The sequence below is a fragment of the Salvelinus sp. IW2-2015 genome, unplaced genomic scaffold (genome assembly GCF_002910315.2).
Source record: "Salvelinus sp. IW2-2015 unplaced genomic scaffold, ASM291031v2 Un_scaffold3084, whole genome shotgun sequence".
NCBI lineage: Eukaryota > Metazoa > Chordata > Actinopteri > Salmoniformes > Salmonidae > Salvelinus > Salvelinus sp. IW2-2015.
This window is the reverse complement of record NW_019944375.1, coordinates 3,619-23,805: the sequence shown is the minus strand read 5'-3', so window position 1 is coordinate 23,805 and position 20,187 is coordinate 3,619. Positions and strand designations below refer to the sequence as shown.

At 41.9% G+C, this 20,187-nt stretch overlaps 1 protein-coding gene across 1 annotated transcript in view; it reads left to right on the top strand.

Moving 5' to 3' along the window:
• The window catches only part of LOC112075318 (netrin receptor DCC-like), a gene marked incomplete at its 3' end in the record, with an annotated part of 50,467 nt that overhangs the window by 28,528 nt on the left and 1,752 nt on the right, over positions 1–20,187 (top strand). The window contains exons 4-5 of the mRNA XM_024142333.1: positions 10,795–10,967; positions 17,421–17,559. Coding sequence (XP_023998101.1) covers positions 10,795–10,967; positions 17,421–17,559 — 312 coding nt within the window. The remainder of the gene's footprint in view (positions 1–10,794; positions 10,968–17,420; positions 17,560–20,187) is intronic.

The following is a 20,187-nucleotide window of genomic DNA, read 5'->3' as shown; positions in this document are numbered from 1 at the left end:
TCTACTTCACTCCCTTCTTTCACTCACCCTTCCCCTATCTATCAATCACCCAATTCACTATCAACTCTTCACTATCTCTACCAAGGCTACTAACCATTCACTCTTAACCTCCTATCAACCTCACCCGTTTCACTCCCCTCTTCACTACCTCTTCACTCACCCTTCAATCACCCCTTTCCCTTTTCACTCTTCCTCACCTTTCACATTATCCTCCTTTTCAACTCGTCATTCAACGTCCAACTCACCATCATCACAATCTCATACTCATCATACACCGATCACAATAATTCCTTTTCACTATCTCTTGCAGATGCACCCTTTACACTTCTCGCTATCAAACTCACCATTCCATCGTTCATCCTGTCATGCTTCACCCCTATCACTATGCTCTTCACATTTATCCGCTTCCTACCTACACGGGCTTCACGATTGGTCATCATTCCATTCTGCTGCTTACTCATGACGCTTGTGTTGATATGATATGCATGTGGAAACGTGTTCGCTGTCCTGAATGCTAACTCCTCACCAAGACATCCACTAATCCGATATCAGACGTCGATCTCTTGTTACCATCTGTTTGATAATATCCTCTCCCATGCTCAGATACGTCCACGCGCACCATAATACCACCGCAGTAGGAGTCCAGAGCATCGTTAGGACCCTACCTCGCCAGAAGACTCTTCTCAGTCAGAGTCATCGACGTTTATAGAGCAAGATCAAAAACTCACAGGCTGATCTCAAAGACAACCTAGCTTACTTTAAGCAAACTGAGCTCACTCTTCATCTACTATACTTCAGTAGAGAGTGTATTTAAGTACTCCTTTGTTCACGCCTCACTTCTGGGTAATCAATGTAGTTATGGGTTGTGTGTTTGTCTAGGTCGGCGTTGTATGTCTCTTTCCTGACTGGTTACTACTATCTAGTTTATTTATTCATTTATTTAATATGCTACACATGAGAAAGTGTAATGTATGTTTTTGAACACAATGTATTCCTATTTGTTTGAACACCTTAGTTTTTCTTCATCATCTTATATATATTATCTATAATTATGCTGACTACATTTGGTAGTTTGTATGTCACATAACATACGATCATATTTAGTCAAGGTATCTGTAACTAAAGGGATCCACTTGGGTTGTAGCGACTCATTTGCTCCGTGTTCTTTAGACTCACCAAGACAGCTGTCAAGTAATCTATATCTACCTCTAACACATCATTAATCACATACACACAACATACTAACATAAGAAAATACTATATAGGACATTAATGACTTAATACACTTACATGTATTACACCGATGCTATTGGAAAAATCTATTCTAGAACACTGCATCCACAATTAATTATATTCTCAACACAATTGTTGTTAAAAAAAATTCTTCAATACTATTCTTGCTCTTCACAATACGTTCACATTTATATTATCTATTCTAGCTGCTAGCATTACATTGGAAATACCTGCATTACCGCCAATGACATCATTCTGGCTACCCCATAAAATTACTACGAAACCCCCATAATGATGCAAAGCGAAAAACGAGTTTTAGACAAATCTTGCAAATGTTCTTCAATTGTGTCATTTTAAACTCAGCAATTGAATACGTCCTTGACTTTAACATATCTAGTATTCAGCGACCTCATTCATATGACAGACTCCGCATAGATCAAGCTCATGATGCATACCCGCGTAGCCAATAATGATCACTCCTTGGATATCTCACAGACTCTCAATGGATTGGTAGTTCACCTTGTGGATTAAATCAACTTTACACCTTGACATCATTGGAAAAGAGCACACACCTGGTTATTATGTTAATAAGGTTCTTCCAGAGTTTAACAGATGCATATGTTCAGACAACCTCTTGCTAACACCTAAGGCATTTGAGTGTCAATGTGAGAGAGGTGTGCTAGATAGACGTCAGAATCAGGATGTTCGAGCATCAAATCTGGGGACCTGACAGACTCTAAAATACAAGATAAATGTCCTGCTAGCATTATGACGTCTCTCCATCAAGTATACTATAGCGGTCGCGCCTCCCGATTCATTCTTATAATGTAATAGACTGCTTCGTTCTGCAGCACCCGGTGCAACCAAACAAGATATCTCCTAAGTTGCTTGTCGGCCACTTTCCACCGCGTCTTACTGGATGTTATGACCATAATACAAGAGAAATCGAGATAAAGGCCCATTGTCCAAAAGGAGCAAGTTAGACCGAGAGGGACGATCTCACTTCTACAACAACAAGCTCCAGAGTTCGCTCGTGTTACATGGAATAGCACATCATTTATCATTGTTCGGTCATCTAAGTAAGTGTCAGCTTAACAACCCATTCTGCTGCATTAGTAACGGTGCGATGCGCGTCACTTATAACACCCAAAATACATGCCTATCACATGGTGTAATAATGATCATATCTTATAATTCTATTTTATTCTGAAGATAAATCCTCATAGTAGTTAGTTCATTTAGAATAACATAATTAATTATGATATACAACGGATTGAGCCCACACAACTTAAACCAAGGAATAGCTTATGGAAGATCCTCCTGCGGGACGGGGCCTCGTTTACGATAAGTATGAGAATAATAACAATAGATTACGATTAATAACACAATCCACAGTTCATATATGTCTTCTAAATATAGGATCAAAACACTCAGCTATAACGCCACACTAATAGTAGCACGAGCTACCACTAGCAAGCACTATAATAGTGTAGCCTACTTCTCAGACAACAAGCCATAACCCCAACTCGGCTGCATATCTAGCCCAATCACCCCATATATCCATACACCTCACTATTCCCCAATAATACTACGCCATGGCACTAGTATAACAAATGCTACAATAAGAATATTTAGGCGTCACTCGTCAGATTTCCAACATAGTGGATATAGTGTATATGGGTAGCGAATATATACAGGGTATGCCTATACCACATGTGTCTCATCTGTGCGGTAGCGATGTATCACTAAAATGCTTACTACTGTGCGGTTGTGTAGATGTCTCAGTTCTATCTGAATATGAACACACAACATGCGGTTAAGTAAAGACTCTCTTATCGATGGTAGTTAAGCAAACCATATCTTATAGTCGGGATACGAGAATGAGTTTCTTTCTGTTGTGCAGCATGTACCATCGACACTATGAAGTTATCAAAAGATTTGATAAGCCTAGACTGTTATACAGGTATTTGGACATTCAAGTCACACCAACGTCAGGCCAATCAGCTCAAGAGTCCCATGATTGAGTCTTTGATATGAGAGATAGATGTATTAGAAACTGTTCAGTTTGAGTTGTTTGTTGCAGCTCGTCCCAGTCTCTGGCTGAGCCTGAGCAGATTACTGAAAAGAGAGCGACCCAGTGTGATGGTGGTTTTGTCAGTGACTTAGAAGATAAAGTTTAATCTATACAAGATGATCTACCCTAATTGACATAAGCATATAGAGTATTTGGAATCCTATGAACTTATAATTAATTTACTCGCAACATGGAAGTTAAGGGCTGCTGCGAGCCTCGATACTGGCCTGACACACTTTCTACGAATGTATCTGTGAACACATCTTCGTTGCCCATTGCGAGAGTGTTGCCACCAGATGTAGCATACCTCTACTATCGACAGAACACTGCACAGTCTCTAAATATAACTATCCTCTGTAAACCTAGGTAAAATCTCTTACTTAAATTACCTGCCTCGCTATTTGGGAATTATGCAGCTCGTGTGTTGCCTTCAAATATTTTATGAAACACACTCTTATTTGCTCTTCTACCCTCACTTCGATGACACATACTCTTAACCTCGCCCAATCCGCCTCACTCATCCACATCAAACACTCAATATCATGCCAGAGTCCACCAGAGTTCTGTGTCAAAATATTTTGTCAAAGTACTTATAACCTAGCGAAGCTTATGAATACTCTCTATTGATACTAAAGTATTTCAACCCCTTGTCTCCATTGACTACTCGACAATTAGCATTTGCATATTCATTGTTCTGATTCCATAATCATCTTATGAACTAGTCTCTCATCAACTCTCGTAAATTAGCCGCTCTCAGACTTTAAATTCAATTTGAGTGAGATCACGTCTGCAACATATTGGATAAGGCACGAGAGGACCTGTCTCAATGTTTATAAAGGTTCCCACATTGACAGTTGCCTATCAAAACCATGAAACCAAGCCTTTATGATTATGGTATCGAAGAGTGTGTCTCAGACATAGATAGCTCTCGCAGAGGATATGAAAAATCGACGTCTGAGAGTTGGATCACATAAGCAGCCAATTTGAATACTGTCTATACGCATTTTAAAGGACCCACATCGGGAACCACAGGATTGTCTTCAAGATCCTAGCTTATAAAGTCGAAAATTATTTAGAAACTCTCCATCAACATGACATACTAACTTACCTTGAGGAGCTGATGAGCTCCGCCCCGGCGCTTAAACTATCACACTATCCCAGCGCTAGTTGTTGAAGTAAAAAATGACGCAAGATTTTCAGAGGCATAGGGAGTTACACACGACTATCGCTATGGGTTATTCCACTCTGACAGAGTCTCAGAGAGCAGGCTGTCCCTGTCAGACAGCAGATTTATACAGCACTATTACAGTACACTGTAACTCTGACTAGACAGACTCTCGTCATCATTTAGTCCCAACCAGAGTCCAACCAGAACCGCTCAGCAACACACCACTAGATACATCCCTACTAGCCGGCCGCACCAGAGTAATGGGAGAGTATTGGCTCACTAACGTATACGGCAACTAGGAGCATAATTGGCAACCATGAGAAGCAACAATCAATAAAAATGAATGTTCTCTCAGCACCAAATGAAACAAATTAGTCATATCTATGTATGATCCCACTAGAGGAAGAATTGGCGACGAGCAATTGAAACCTCTTGCAAGGTCTGATCTTCTACAGGACCACATGCCTATAAATCCTTAGACAGGCAATCCAATTATTGTCATACCAGACGAGAATACTTCGATTAGACAGTCAAGGACACGAAATATCATGCTTGGATTTGTGTAATGTATCAGTTCTATACTCCGGCAAGAGCACTGTTGATTAAACAGCTAGTCCAAACAAAAATAGGACAAGATTAAGATCACTTTATCTCCGCGCCTTATGAGACCTTAAGAGACAAGTCGACTGAGGATGCTCCTCTTATGCAAAACACGGGAACTCTCTAGCTAAGTCGATCTGGAACCGTCAGGGAACTATTACCCAAAAGAAGAGGTGGTCCCTTCTCCCATGTTCAATCCTATCTGTGCAAACGTCTTAAAAGAGAACGACCAAGTAACTACAAACGCATACTTGATCCTATTGAGTTTAATAGCGAAGTCCCAGTTAAGGAGCCTCCCAGTCCAGTAGCACCTAGCCTCACCTCGAAACCTAGTTAACATTGCCTTCAGAGAGCCTACTAATGTAGCAGTGCTGGGCAGCACGCACACGACCTGTAGGCAAGGGGATACAAATAGAAGAAGTAGCGAGAAGTCATCGGGAGATATAGATCTACTAACTTCCAAAGAAGAGACAATGATTGGGTATCAAGAGATAATGTTGAACAGGAAGTATGCGATGCGCTCATAACAGAGTAACAAATATCTAGGAATCCTACTAATTAGAATGGTGATAAAGAGCTCCAGATCAGGCTGTGCTCTGTCTTTTTGCTGCCACAATAACTTCAACAATAAACTGAAGTAAAGTTCGAAAAGTTATATGTAACAGTACCAACCATTTCATCCACCAATTGTTTGTAGTCTTTAATACAATGTATCAAATAATTGTAAGAAAAGCGTGTATTTGCGTTCTCTCTAAGCTTAACTCATTTTCCATGATACTATTGTAATATGGGAAATGTGGATAAATAGACCCGACAGGGAGGAGAGGAACTGCTCCTTCTGAAATATATTCTATGAAACATTGGCCACTTTTTTTCCGCTCAACATTTCATCCTAGAGTTCGTCACTTCTTAGTTTCCTGAACCTATAGCGCACTACAGTCTTTTCCACATAGCATTATTGTCTGAACGAGGACGCCAGTCACGCTTGTCGTATACGCTTTGCCAGAATCATTTGCCAATGCAATTCTTGAGGGGAGTAACTCTCGTAAAATCATCGTGAATCAGATAGTCAGCTGAACATGGCAGATAAATCCCTTCTTTCTCTAAATTCTACATAATACGGCTACTATAAATGAGAGCTTGTATTGGTCTAAACGTACCTAATGACCACTGAAAATATCAAAAAAGAAGAAGTCAAGAGTCATTTTGGACAGAGGATCAGCTCATTCACTATACCAATTTTACAGAGGGCAGTTTCATGAAGGAAGCTGCTTGCCCATCATTGAAAGTTTTTGACAAGCGTCTATGACAAACCTCAAGATGTTTCACTTAGCACCAATTTAAACACAGGTTGTAAAAAACAAGTGATCACTCAAGCCCATATACAGAAAACACGCAGACTGATACCTAATCAGGAAATATACTTTTGAGCCCATTAACATCTCACCACGCCCAGTAGCCTTTCTGAGATAAATAAAAGTTTTGCATTCTCCAGACCTCTTCTAGTATTGAATTCTAGAACGAGAAAATCCAACCAGAACATAAAGCAAGAAGTGGCTGCACTGTCTCCCTTACTTCCCTTATAGGACCTCTGGTCAAAAGCTGTCGATTACCCAAGTCTGTTTAAAGCACTAGCTCATATGAGATGACCAGTTAGATTAGGGTCTCATACGTAAGCGAGGACCAAATCCAGACTTAGTCCCTGTAGCCACTGGCATTCAGAAAGCAGACTGTCCTAAGAGGATTCCTTTAAGAGCAGATACTAGAGCTTGCAGTAGCTGATGGTTTCAGACGAACACTCGCTGTTATAACCACCACCCCAAAGCATATAGTCATAACAAATAGCGTATTTAAAGCTCATAGTGCGTCCTCAAAAGAACAGCAAGCCAAATGTAGGTTTGAGTAGTATAGTTCTAGAGTTTCATTAAGATGTCGCACAGCGTGCCACCCACCTTACTGAAGAATCAGTTTTACATCAGCTAAGTCATAGCGCACCACAAAAATTTAGCTAAGACAATAACCAGAAAGCAAGATAATCAACCGTATTACTATAATAACAGCTCCCTGAAACCACACTCTCATAGTACATGACCAAACACTTCATGCAGAATTTGTAAAGGCATTGTTGTCAGTGAAATTCTTGTGACTTTCTAGTTTCTCGATATCTCCACTGACCCCCAGCTAACACTTTCTTATACCAAAGATAAATTCGCAAATCACATTCATTTCTAACAGGTAACTACTCTAAGCTTCTAGTACTAACACCTGAAGTAACAAACTCAATTATATTACAAGAAGCAAAATCGAAGTACAGCAAGATACTTCAGTAAGACACAAGATACAAAGGATGGCTGCATAACGAGATAGCAATGTGCAAGTGTTGCCATAGCGAATACATTTCCAATGAATCATCAGCTGCAGGTAATATAGATCAATTCATTAGAGGCACCAGCATAGTAAGCGATATCAGATGATGACATGTAAAGTTTCTATGTAGCAATGTTGAATGATTTATGACATCTGAATGTATGCATTATATGGCTAACAAGTTTCATAAAAGGACTGAAATCAAGCGAATTTATCATACAATCAGATTATTAAGAGCGCAATAAATCTGAATGCAATTAGATTATGATCGAGTTGGAGCCTGCTGACGAGAGGCCACTGAGTTATGGCAAGTTAGTCTGATGGCTGTTTTGATCAGACTCTCAATTTGCCTTAGAGAAAGATCAGACTATTCTTCAGGCTCTCCCGAGTTGGGTGCCACGCAGCTTAATGTATTAGGCCTCTGTTACCCATTCCCCGTTTCCTTCAGTAAATACGTATATGCGTTGTGGTCAAACGAAGTGTGCAGGGTTTCATGAGCAAATAGCAAAAATAGCAAATGCACAAGAAAGAAACATGTCTGCATATTGCTATAACTGCATCTTGGGTCTTGTAGTTCATTGTTCCTATTATACATAATCTGATTGTGCTTATCCCGAGACAGAAAGTACGACCACTTCCTCATAGTAAAAAGGCACTTCCTGTGAGGGCAGTAGTTTTGCCACTCACAGCCTGCTTGGAGATTTGCCAAAAAAGGCACCATGTCTGACACTCTCAGACCATCAGAAAACAAAATTCCTCTTATAATGATGAAACCAACGTATTCACCTTTTTGGCCTGAGAAATAACCAGCAATGTGATGTGCTATCTACGGATGCGACACACACCCTTCTAAACGACTGCACCACCCCTTACGCGATGAGAGCGATTGGTTGAGGTAGAGGCTACGATCCTTCAAACTACGGCTGACGAGTGCATGGTCAAGGCGTGGCGGTATAGCATTTCACCCTGCTGTGACAGGTGCTCTACGAATTTTTGTATCAGGCGAGGACGGGAGAACTCTCATGTGAATAAGAGGAAAAAGAGAACTGAGGATTGTACAAAGTGCAAGCATCAAGACACTCCCTGCTGAGTTTAAATACTTTCATCCAGCTGTCCGCTCAGGGATCTTCCCAATGCGTAGGTCAAACCGGTTCACCTTACAACTGGACAAGACGGACCCCAAGCACTCAGCCAAGTACCAAGACTCAGCCCAGACTCCAAGCACTCAGCCCAAGACCAAAGCGGAGATGATCATTGAGTCTTCAAATTAGTTTTTTCTGTCTTTTTATTTTTAATACATTCAAAACATTTCTAAAAACTCTGTTTTCACTTTGTCATATAGGTATTTGTGTAGATTTTGATGAGGGAGAAATAAGTATTTTAACTCCAATATTTTACATAAGGGCTGTATCCAGCTCTGTAACTAAACGGTGGATAAAAACAGATACAGTGGTAACTTTATACGTATGTGAATCCATCCATCGTACTTATGATACCATTGATCACAGACCTGTATTCTCGGTGTTCGTCTCCCGCTGGACGCATTATGTCGAGGGAGGCGCTGATGATGCGCTTTATCGCTGAGACGCAGTCCAGCGAGACACCTGCGCTAGTAGGCTCCTGTCTGTGACGCAGGTAGTTCTCCCATTGAATCATTCAGGTCCATCACCGTCTATTCCTACCTCTGTAGAGATCCTATTAGCGTTGCGATCTTGGATTCGAATGTTCACCGTATATTATATGCCTGAACGCAATCGCCCCCCACTTTCCGGTAGACTCTCTCGCACCAAGTTTCTTGCCAGCGGTCTTAGTTACAGCATCCAACCTCATCTCTTGCAGTCTCTTGAGAGAATGATGAGGTGCTGGTCTCCTTCTTCACCACTCCATGACTTTTTACGTCCTTTCTACAACTTGATGATGATTGATGAGTTCAAGGGTCACTATTTCTACACATGTGATTAGATGATGGAGAACATTGTTTCGAGCCAGCAGCAAACTGGATCAGTTTTAAACCATTGCTTTATATCAGATGATGGAGAACATCAACCCTTTGGGCACCCATGCTTGACTGGATCACGGTGCTGGATTGTTCCCAGCTGTATTACATCTGCTCTTAGAAGCATTTGCTTCGCAGCTCTACGTGATTTTACTTACGCACAGCGTCATCCCTTCAATTACATAAGTGATTTTTATTTTAAGGCTTTATGAAACTAGGCAAGTCAGTTAGAACCAAATTCTCTTATTATATCCCAACTACATTCTAGAACAGTGTGTTACGCCTGTTCAGGGCAGAACAAAGATTTTTTACCTTTCATCCTCAGATCCGTGTCCTAATCTCATGCGTACCCCTATCGGAGATGATTCCCACTGTATCTCCCTTACTGATCCCTACTGAGCCTCGTCACCCTAACCTGATCCATATCTTGAGCTTCATCCCATATCGTGATCCCTTAGTCTGATCACCTACATCTGAGATCTCAGCCGTATCTCTCGATCTCCCTACTTGCTCTCATCCTCACCTTGCTTAGATTCCCCTAACAGCTTCCCTACTAAGTGCCCTACTACCTCCCTACTGAGCTCCAGCTTTTATCTATCCTAACTTGTCTCTTCATTGCATTTAAAAATACTTTTTGGGACAATAACACATGCATTTTTACCAGATTAATTAAAGTAACACGCTGCGCAAAGGATTATACATGAGACCTGTTTATACCACCACACCAACTGGGTCCTGCAATACCAGGCATTATTTTTGAAGATGTACGTTATTTCTTTCTCTTATAGTCTCAGTAACGACTAGTCGGCCCTCAGCCACACCTTCATTGACCTCAAGGCGCCCAACACTTCAACTGTGCCTACTGCTTCCTGTCAAGCACTTATCAGATGACATAACCAGAGGGCCTAAGTTCCAAGTCCACCGTGGAGGGTGAAGGCATAGGACAGCTCATTACTAAGCTTTCACGAAGCTTAAGGTGATTTTCTCTGTTGCTGAACTCTCTCTCGTCACTCTCCCTCTCATCTCTCTCCTCCTCTCCTTACAGCATCTCTCTCTCTCAAGGTTTTAAGCACGTCAACAGCTTATTGTAAAAAGTCCATTACTAGTATGTAAAGCTCAACATTCTCTAAACATTTTCATAATTAGTTTCAAAGCCAATGCATTGTATCCGCTCTCGTGCGGACTGCATATTTTCCGAACATTTATTCAAATCATCGACAAACGTTTATATGACAATTCATGGCTGTTTGTTGCATGGAACGTTGCATGTCCTAACTACTCCACATCCAGACTCCATTGATCCGTCAGACGACGATCTGTTCCATCTGTTTGATAAATATCCTACTCCCATGCCAGATACGTCCACCCCCATGATCCCCCCAGTAGGTGTCCAGGCCGTGGCCCTGACCCCAGACTCTGTCAGGGTCAGCTGGGCAGACAACTCCATGACCAAGAACCAGAAGACCACTGAGGTCCGCTACTACTCAGTCAAGTGGAAGACCAGCTACTCTACTAGCGGGAAGTTCAAGGTAAGGTTATGGGTTGTGTGTTTGTCTGTGGGCTTGTATGTCTCTTGCCGACTGGTTTGCTACTTCAGTTATTTTTCATTTATGTTGAAATTCTGTCACAAGAAATGTAAATTGTTTTTGCATTATTCTATTTTTGGAAACCTGTTTTTTTTATTTTATATTTTTGTCTTTATATCACATTTTATTGGTCACATACACACATATTTAGCAGATGTTATTYKGGGTGTAGCGACATGCTTGTGTTTCTAGCTCCAAGCAGTGTAGTAATATCTAACAATACATAACAATACACACACATCTAAAAGGAAAATAATGGAATTAAGAAATACACTACTATCTATACAGTGCATTTGGAAAGTATTCAGACTCCTTGACTTTTTCCACATGTTGTAAAAATAATTTCTCATCAATCTCCACACAATACCCCATAATGACATCACAATACCCCATAATGACATCACAATACCCCATAATGACATCACAATACCCCATAATGACAAAGCGAAAAGAGGTTTTAGAAAATTTTGCAAATGTTTTCAACATTTTAAAACAGAAATACCTTATTTACATAAGTATTCAGACCCTTTGCTATGAGACCCGAAATTCAGCTCAGGTGCATCCTGTATCCATTGATCATCCTTGAGATGTTTCTACAGCTTGATTGGAGTTCACCTGTGGTAAATTCAATTGATTGGACATCATTTGGAAAGGCACACACCTGTCTATATAAGGTCCCACAGTTGACAGTGCATGTCAGACCAAAAACCAAGCCATGAGGTCAAAGAAATTGTCAGTAGAGCTCAGAGACAGGATTGTGTCGAGGCACAGATCTGGGGAAGGATACCAAAAAATGTCTGCAGCATTGAAGGTCCCCAAGAACACAGTGGCCTCCATCATTCTTAAATGGAATAAGCTTGGAACCAACAAGATTCTTCCTAGAGTTGGCCGCCCGGCTAAACTGAGCAATCAGAGGAGAAGGGCCTTGGTCAAGGAGGTGACCGAGGACCCGATGGTCACTCTAACAGAGCTCCAGAGTTCCTCTGTGGTGATGGGAGATTCTTCCAGAAGGACAACCATCTCTGCCGCACTCCACCAATCAGGCCTTTATGGGTTTATTTATTTATTTTATTTAACCTTTATTTAAGTCAGTTAAGAACAAATTATTATTTACAACGACGGCCTACCAAAGGAAAAAGTCCTCCTGCGGGGACGGGGGCCTGGGATAAAAAATAATAATAATTACATTAAAAAAAACTATATAAATATAGGACAAAACACACATCACAACAAGAGAGACAACACAACACTACATAAAGAGAGACCTAAGACAACAACATAGCATGGCAGCAACACATGACAACATAGCATGGTAGCAACACAACATGGTAGCAACACAGCATGGTAGCAACACAACATGGTAGCAGCACAACATAACAACAACATGGTAGAAACACAACATGGTAGTAGCACAAAACATGGTACAAATATTTTTGGGCACAGACAACAGCACAAAGGTCAAGAAGATAGCGACAACAATACATCACACAAAGCAGCCACAGAGTGTCCATGATTGAGTCTTTGAATGAAGAGATTGAGATAAAACTGTTCAGTTTGAGTGTTTGTTGCAGCTCGTCCCAGTCGCTAGCTGCAGATTACTGAAAAGAGGAGCGACCCAGGGTGTGTGTTTTGGGGACCTAGAGTAAAGTTAAATCAAGACCATCCTACCCATGCTAGATTATATAATTTATAGATCGGCAGGTAAGGGTGCTCTCGAGCGGCTAGATGTTCTTTACCATTCGGCCATCAGATTTGCCACCAATGCTCCTTATAGGACACATCACTGCACTCTGTACTCCTCTGTAAACTGGTAATCTCTGTATACCCGTCGCAATACCCACTGGTTGATGCTTATTTATAAAACCCTCTTAGGCCTCACTCCCCCCTGTCTGAGATATCTACTGCAGCCCTCATCCTCCACATACAACACCCGTTCTGCCAGTCACATTCTGTTAGATTTAACTTTAGCCTGCAGCTTTGATTTTGGGGACAGTGTACCGTTTAGCCATACTCCCAAGTCATGTTCTGAGGTGACTACCTCAAGCTCTAAACCCTCAGAGGTAGTAATCACGTCGGTGGGGAGAGGGGCATTCTTCTTACCAAACCACATGACCTTTGTTTTGGAGGTGCTCAGAACAATGTTGCGGGTAGAGAAAGCTTGTTGGACACTAAGAAAGCTTTGTTGTAGAGCATTTAACACCAAATCGGGGGAGGGGCCAGCTGAGTATAAGACTGTATCATCTGCATATAAATGGATGAGTGAGCTTCCTACTTCCTGAGCTATGTTGTTGATGTAAATTGAGAAGAGCGTGGGGCCTAGGATTGAGCCTTGGGGTACTCCTTTGGTGACAGGCAGTGGCTGAGACAGCAGATTTTCTGACTTTATACACTGTACTCTTTGAGAGAGGTAGTTAGCAAACCAGGCCAAAGACCCCTCAGAGACACCAATACTCCTTAGCCGGCCGACAAGAATGGAATGGTCTACCGTATCAAAAGCTTTGGCCAAGTCAATAAAAATAGCAGCACAATATTGCTTAGAATCAAGGGAAATGGTGACATCATTGAGGACCTTTAAGGTTGCAGTGACACATCCATAACCTGAGCGGAAACCAGATTGCATACCAGAGAGAATACTATAGACATCAAGAAAGCCAGTCAGTTGATTATTGACAAGTTTTTCCAACACTTTTGATAAACAGGGCAAAAAAGAAATAGGCAGTTAGGATCAGCTTGATCTCCCCCTTTAAATAAAGGATGCACTGTGGTTCCCTTCCAAGCAATGGGAACCTCCCCAGAGAGGAGAGACGGGTTAAACAGGTCCGAGATGGGCTTGGGGATGATAGGGGCAACAACCTTAAAGAAGACAGGGTCTAAACCATCTGACCCAGATGTTTTTGGGGGTCCAGTTTAAGGAGCTCCTTTAGCACCTCGGACTCAGTGACTGCCTGCAGGGGGAACCTTTGTAGCCGGGCAGAGGAAAAAGAGGGAGAAGCATCTGGGATAGTCACATTAGATGGGGTGGGAGATGAGGAAATGTTGGACAGGCAAGGAGGCATGGCTGAGTCAAATAGGAATCCTGACTTAATGAAGTGGTGATTAATTAAAGAGCTCAGCCATGTGCTTCTTGTCAGTAACAACCACATCATCAACATTAAGGGACATGGGCAGCTGTGAGGAGGAGGGTTTATTCTCCAGGTCTTTAACCGTTTTCCAGAACTTCTTGGGATTAGACTCACAGAGAGAGAACTGCTCCTTAAATTATCTAACTTTGGCCTTCCGGGATAGCCTGAGTGCACTTATTTCTCATTTGCCTGAACGAGAGCAGTCAAGTTGTATATACGTTTGGCGAGGCATTTTGCCAAATGCAATTCTGAGGTGGAGTAACTCTGTAAATCACGGTTGACCCAGTGGCTGAACCTGTTTTTAATTTCATTTTTTCTTTATGGGGGCATGTTTGTAACAATACCACTGAAAATACAAAAAGAAAAGTCCAAGGTCTTGGACAGAGGGATCAGCTGATTCTATCCAATTTTACAGAGGCCAGTTTCATGAGGAAGGCTTGCTCATGAAAGTTTTTTAGCAAGCGTCTATGAAATCAAGATGTTTCACTTAGCAGCCATTAAGAACACAGGCTGTAAACAGTGATCACTAAGGCATTACAGAAAACACAGACTGAATACTATCAGGATTATTTTTGAGGATAACATCGAGGAGGTAGCCTTTTTCTGGTGTGTTGGAGTCATACCTTGTGGATTGTGATAATGAGAAGATGCACCTGAGCAATGGGAGTCCATGCTTTAGGACTTGGTCAGGTGTTAAAGCATGTCCCGTTTAGGTCACCTAGCAGGACAAATTCAGACTTAGTGTAAGGGGCAGGAGAGAGCTTAGGGCATTTAGGGTACAGGCCGGTGCTGATGGAGGACGATAACACCCAGCAAGAGTCAAAAAGAGCTATTTAAAAGTTTAAATGCTTAAAACCAGCAAATCAAATTGTTTGGGACAGACTTGGTAAAGATTGCCACCTCCCCACCTTTGGAAGATCTGTCTGCCAAAAAGGTTATAACCAGAAAGGTTAACATCAGTATTCAACAACCTCTTCTTAAACCACGTCTCAGTAATGACCAACACATCTGGATTGGAGCTGTGAACCCACACTTTCAATTGATCCTTTTAGGTAATAAGCTTCTAGTGTTAACTGCAAAACCCGGCTTTTACGAGAGAAGAATCAGTGGAAGCAGATATCAGAGCACAAGTCAGAATTGGGGCTAGCAACAGTAGATGGGCCAGGTGTACATGCACATTTCCAGATATCATCAGCAGTAATACAATCAGGGCACGGCAGAGGACAGGGAGAGTTCTGCAGTGATGATTTATGACATCTGAATGTGCATTAGATGGCAACAAGATCATATCGAACAGCAATTTCATAGGTAACATGAATATAAATGCGAGAGGTGGCTAGAATAGGATGGGAGGCCAAAAATCTGTGTAACATCGAAGGTCAGAGTCCCGAGTGTGGAACAAATATAGTCTGTCCCCGTTGGGTAAAGAAGTTTGTTGTCAACGAAGTGTGCAGGTGTCATGAGGCAAATAGCAAAATAGCAAAATGCACAAGAAAAATGTTAATATATAACGACTTGGGCTAGTCCATTGTAAGTCAGAGAGGCCGGAAAAGAAGCCACTCCTCAGTAAAAGCACATGACAGCCTGCTTGGAGTTTGCCAAAGGCACTGTCTGGCCACTCTCAGACCATCAGAAACAAAATTCTCTGATATGATGAAACCAAGATTCACCTTTTTGGCCTGAATGCCAAGAGTCATGTCTGGAGAAAACCTGGCACCATCCCTACGGTGAAGCATGGTGGTGGCACTATCCCTACGGTGAAGCATGGTGGTGGCACTATCCCTACGGTGAAGCATGGTGGTGGCAGCATCATGCTGTGGGGATGTTTTTCAGCGGCAGGGACTGGGAGACTAGTCAGGATGGAGGGAAAAAGAACGGAGCAAAGTGCAGAGAGATCCTTGATGAAAACGTGTTCCAGAGCGCTCAGGACCTCAGACTAGGGCGACGGTTCACCTTACAACAGGACAACGACCCCAAGCACTCAGCCAAGACCAAGACTCAGCCAAGACCAAGCACTCAGCCAAGACCAAGAGGAGATGATCAATTGAGCTCAAATTAGGGTTTTTCTGTTTTTTATTTTTAATACATTTGCAAACATTTCTAAAAACCTGTTTTCACTTTGTCATTATGGGGTATTGTGTGTAGATTGATGAGGGAAAAAAAATATTTTATACATTTTAGAATAAGGCTGTAATGTAACGAAATGTGGAAAAGTCACAGGGTCTGAATACTTTCTGAATGCCACTGTACTTATGAAATGAACAGGCCGTGATTCGGGTGGCTGAGGTCCTTGATGATCCTTTTCGGGGCTAGACCAGTCCACAGGACACCTGTGCTATAGGTGTCCTGGAGGGCAGGTAGTTTGCCCCCATTGATGTGTTGGGCAGACCGCACCACCCTCTGGAGAGTCCTATGGTTGCGGACGGTACAATTGCCGTATACAGCCTGACAGAATGCTCCCCATGGTGGATCTGTAAAAGTTTGTGAGGGTCTTAGGTGACAAGCCAAATTTCTTCAGCCTCCTGAGGTTGATGAGGTGCTGGTGCTCCTTCTTCACCACAGTGTCTGGACCATTTCAGATGGTCAGTATTTTACACTGTGTGATGATGGCGACTATTGTGTTCACCCAGCAGGCAGAACTGGTTGATTTAAACCACTGGCTTGTTCAATGAGGACCTGCTGTGGGGTTATTGCTCGTTAGAAAAGCATTTTTTGAGCTCTACTGTTTTTCCTAGACAGTCTCCCTTTTTTAAATGTTTTTTATTTTAGCTTTATTGAAACTAGGCAAGTCAGTTAAGAACAAATTCTTATTTTCAATGACATTCTAGGAACAGTGTGTTAACTGCCTTGTTCAGGGGCAGAACAACAGATTTTTTACCTTGTCATCTCTGGGATTCGTGCTCTGCTCTCCCTACTGATCCCCACTGTGATCTCCCTACTGATCCCTACTGAGCTCTCCCTACTGATCCCTACTGAGCTCTCCCTACTGATCCCTACTGATCCCTACTGAGCTCTCCCTACTGATCCCTACTGTGCTCTCCCTACTGATCCCTACTGAGCTCTCCCTACTGATCCCTACTGATCCCTACTGAGCTCTCCCTACTGATCCCTACTGTGCTCTCTTCATTTGATTTGAAATATTTTTGGGGGACAAAACATTTTAACAGTTAAAAAGTACAACGCCCAAAGGATATGACATGAGACCGTTATACCACCACACCAATGGGGTCCTCTGACAGAATATTTTTTGATGTTACGTTTTTTCTGTCTCTAGTCTGCAGACACTACAGCCCTCAGCCACACCGTCACTGGCCTCAAACCCAACACCATGTACGAGTTTGCTGTCATGGTTACCAAGGGCCGTAAGTCCAGCACGTGGAGTATGACAGCTCACGCTACTACGTACGAAGCAGGTGAGGTGCTCTGTCTTTTCTCTCTCTCTCTCTTCTTTCTCTACTCTCTCCTCTCTCTCTCTCTCTCTCTCTCTCTCTCTCTCTCTCTCTCTCAAGTTTAGCGTAACTATTTGAAAAGTCATTACTTTATTACATTGCCAACATTTTCTAACATTTGTCATAATTAGTTAAAGCAATGAATTTGTATCCGTCTCGTCGGACTGCATATTTCCGACATTTTATTCAAATCTGAAAACGTTGTGAAGCCACGCCCATTTTCTGAAGAATTGTATTATGGGCCCTAAAAGCATGCTTGTATACAGTGGGAAGAAAACATTATGTGAACCCTTTGGAATTACCTGGATTTCTGGTAAATTGGTCATAAAATGTTATCTGATCTTCATCTAAGTCACAACAATAGACAAACACAGTCTGCTAAACTAATAACACAGCTTAACTCGGGCTGTTCTTTGACTGTTCCCTGAGGGTCCCGGGAAATAACCTAAACTATGGATGTCTTTATTGAACACATCGTGTAAACATTCACATTGCAAGGTTGTACAAAGTATGTGAACCCTTGGATTTAATAACTGGTTGACCCTCCTTTGGCAGCAATAACCTCAACAAACGTTTTTCTGTAGCTGAGGATCAGACCTGCTCAACGGTCAGGAGGAATTTGGGACCATTCCTCTTTTTACGAAACTGTTTCATTTCAGCAATATTCTTGGGATGTCTATGTGAACTGCTCTCATGAGTCATGCCACAGCATCTCAATCGGGTGGAGGACAGGACTCTGACTGGCCACTCCAAAGCGTATTGTTGATTACTTTTGTCTTTTGGGTTGTTTTCCTGTTGCATACCTAACTTCTGTTGAGCTTCCATGGCGACAGATAGCTCATTCTTGCAGAAATGTTTGATAAACTTGGGAATTCATTTTTCTGTCGATATAGCAGCGTTCCAGGCCCTGAGGCAGCAAAGCAGCCCCAAACCATGATGCTCCCTCCACCATACTTTACAGTTGGATGAGGTTTGATGTTTGTGTGCTGTGCCTTTTTTTCTCCACACATAGTAATTCATCTGTCACAGAATATTTTGCCAGTAGCCTGTGGAACACCAGGTGCACTTTTGCAAACTTCAGACGTGCAGGGATGCTTCTTCCGTGGTGTCCTCCCATGAACACCATTCTTGTTTAGTGTTTTACGTATTTACGTATTGCATGTTCCAGAGATTTCTGTAAGTCTTTAGCTGACACTCTAGGATTCTTCTTAACCTCATTGAGCYTTCTGCYCTGTGCTCTTGCAGTCATCTTTGCAGGACGGCCACTCAGGGAGAGTAACAACAGTGATGAACTTTCTCCATTTATAGACAATTTGTCTTACCGTGGACTAATGAACAAGGCTTTTAGAGATATTTTTGTAACCCTTTCCAGCTTTATGCACTGCAACTATTCTTAATCTTAGGTCTTTTGAGATCTATTTTCTTCGAGACATGGTTCACATCAGGCAATGCTTCTTGTGAATAGCAAACTCACATTTTGTGAGTGTTTTTTATAGGGCAGGGCAMCTCTAACCAACATCTCCAATCTCCTCTCATTGATTGGACTCCAGGTRAGCGGACTCCTTTACTCCAATTAGCATTTGGAGAAMTCATTAGCRTAGGGGTTCACATACTTTTTCAACCTATGTTTAAAWYATGTATTCAATATAGACAAGAAAAATACAATAATTTGTGTGTTATTAGTTTAAGCACACTAAATGTGTCTATTGTTGTGACTTAGATGAAGGTCAGATCAAATGTGGTGACCAATTGATGCAGAAGTCCAGGTTCCCTCCTGGTATAGAACACTGGTGAAGTCCTGTTGCACCATCGCCTCAACAATCTCTCTTAAAGTGACAGCACCTCGTTTAATCCTCTCTCACTCTCTCTGAATGGCCCCATCAACTTCAACAATCTCTCTTAAAGTGACAGCACCTCGTTTAATCCTCTCTCTCTCTCTGCATGGCCCCGTACACACTCAAGTTATAAAAACCAATGCATTTGGCACATCGTTTTTTTTGATATAACTGAACGTTTTTTTTTTCCTGCACAAAAATAATTGCACCAGTTTGTGGAGACAGACAGCACATTTTGTTTTACAGATAATCTATGTTGTGTTACAAAGAATATCAGTTGCATCACGACCATTGTGTCAAATGCGCTCTACGTCAGTTATAGGATTAACAATCTATGTGAAGCCTTGCTTAGTCACATGACTAAGGCTACGTTTAAACAAGGAAGACCAATTTAGATTTTGTTTCTCACTAATTGGACAAAATATCAGCGTTGGGCTACCTGTGTAAACGCAGTCTTAGAGCCTTTGTTAAGGTCATTAAGGACAGCGTGTTACAGAGCCTCTGTTTGGTCATTAAGGACAGCGTGTTACAGAGCCTCTGTTTGGTCATTAAGGACAGCGTGTTAAATGACCTGACCTGGTTCAGATCACTAGCAGGTTTTAATCAGCTTTGTCACCATGCAGGTTCTGTTAGAAGGAATGTTCTCTGATAAACCCCTGACCCTTAGTCTCCCTCAGGTAGTCTCCCTTCTCTTAGTCTCCCTCAGGTAGTCTCCCTTCTCTTAGTCTCCCTCAGGTAGTCTCCCTTCTCTTAGTCT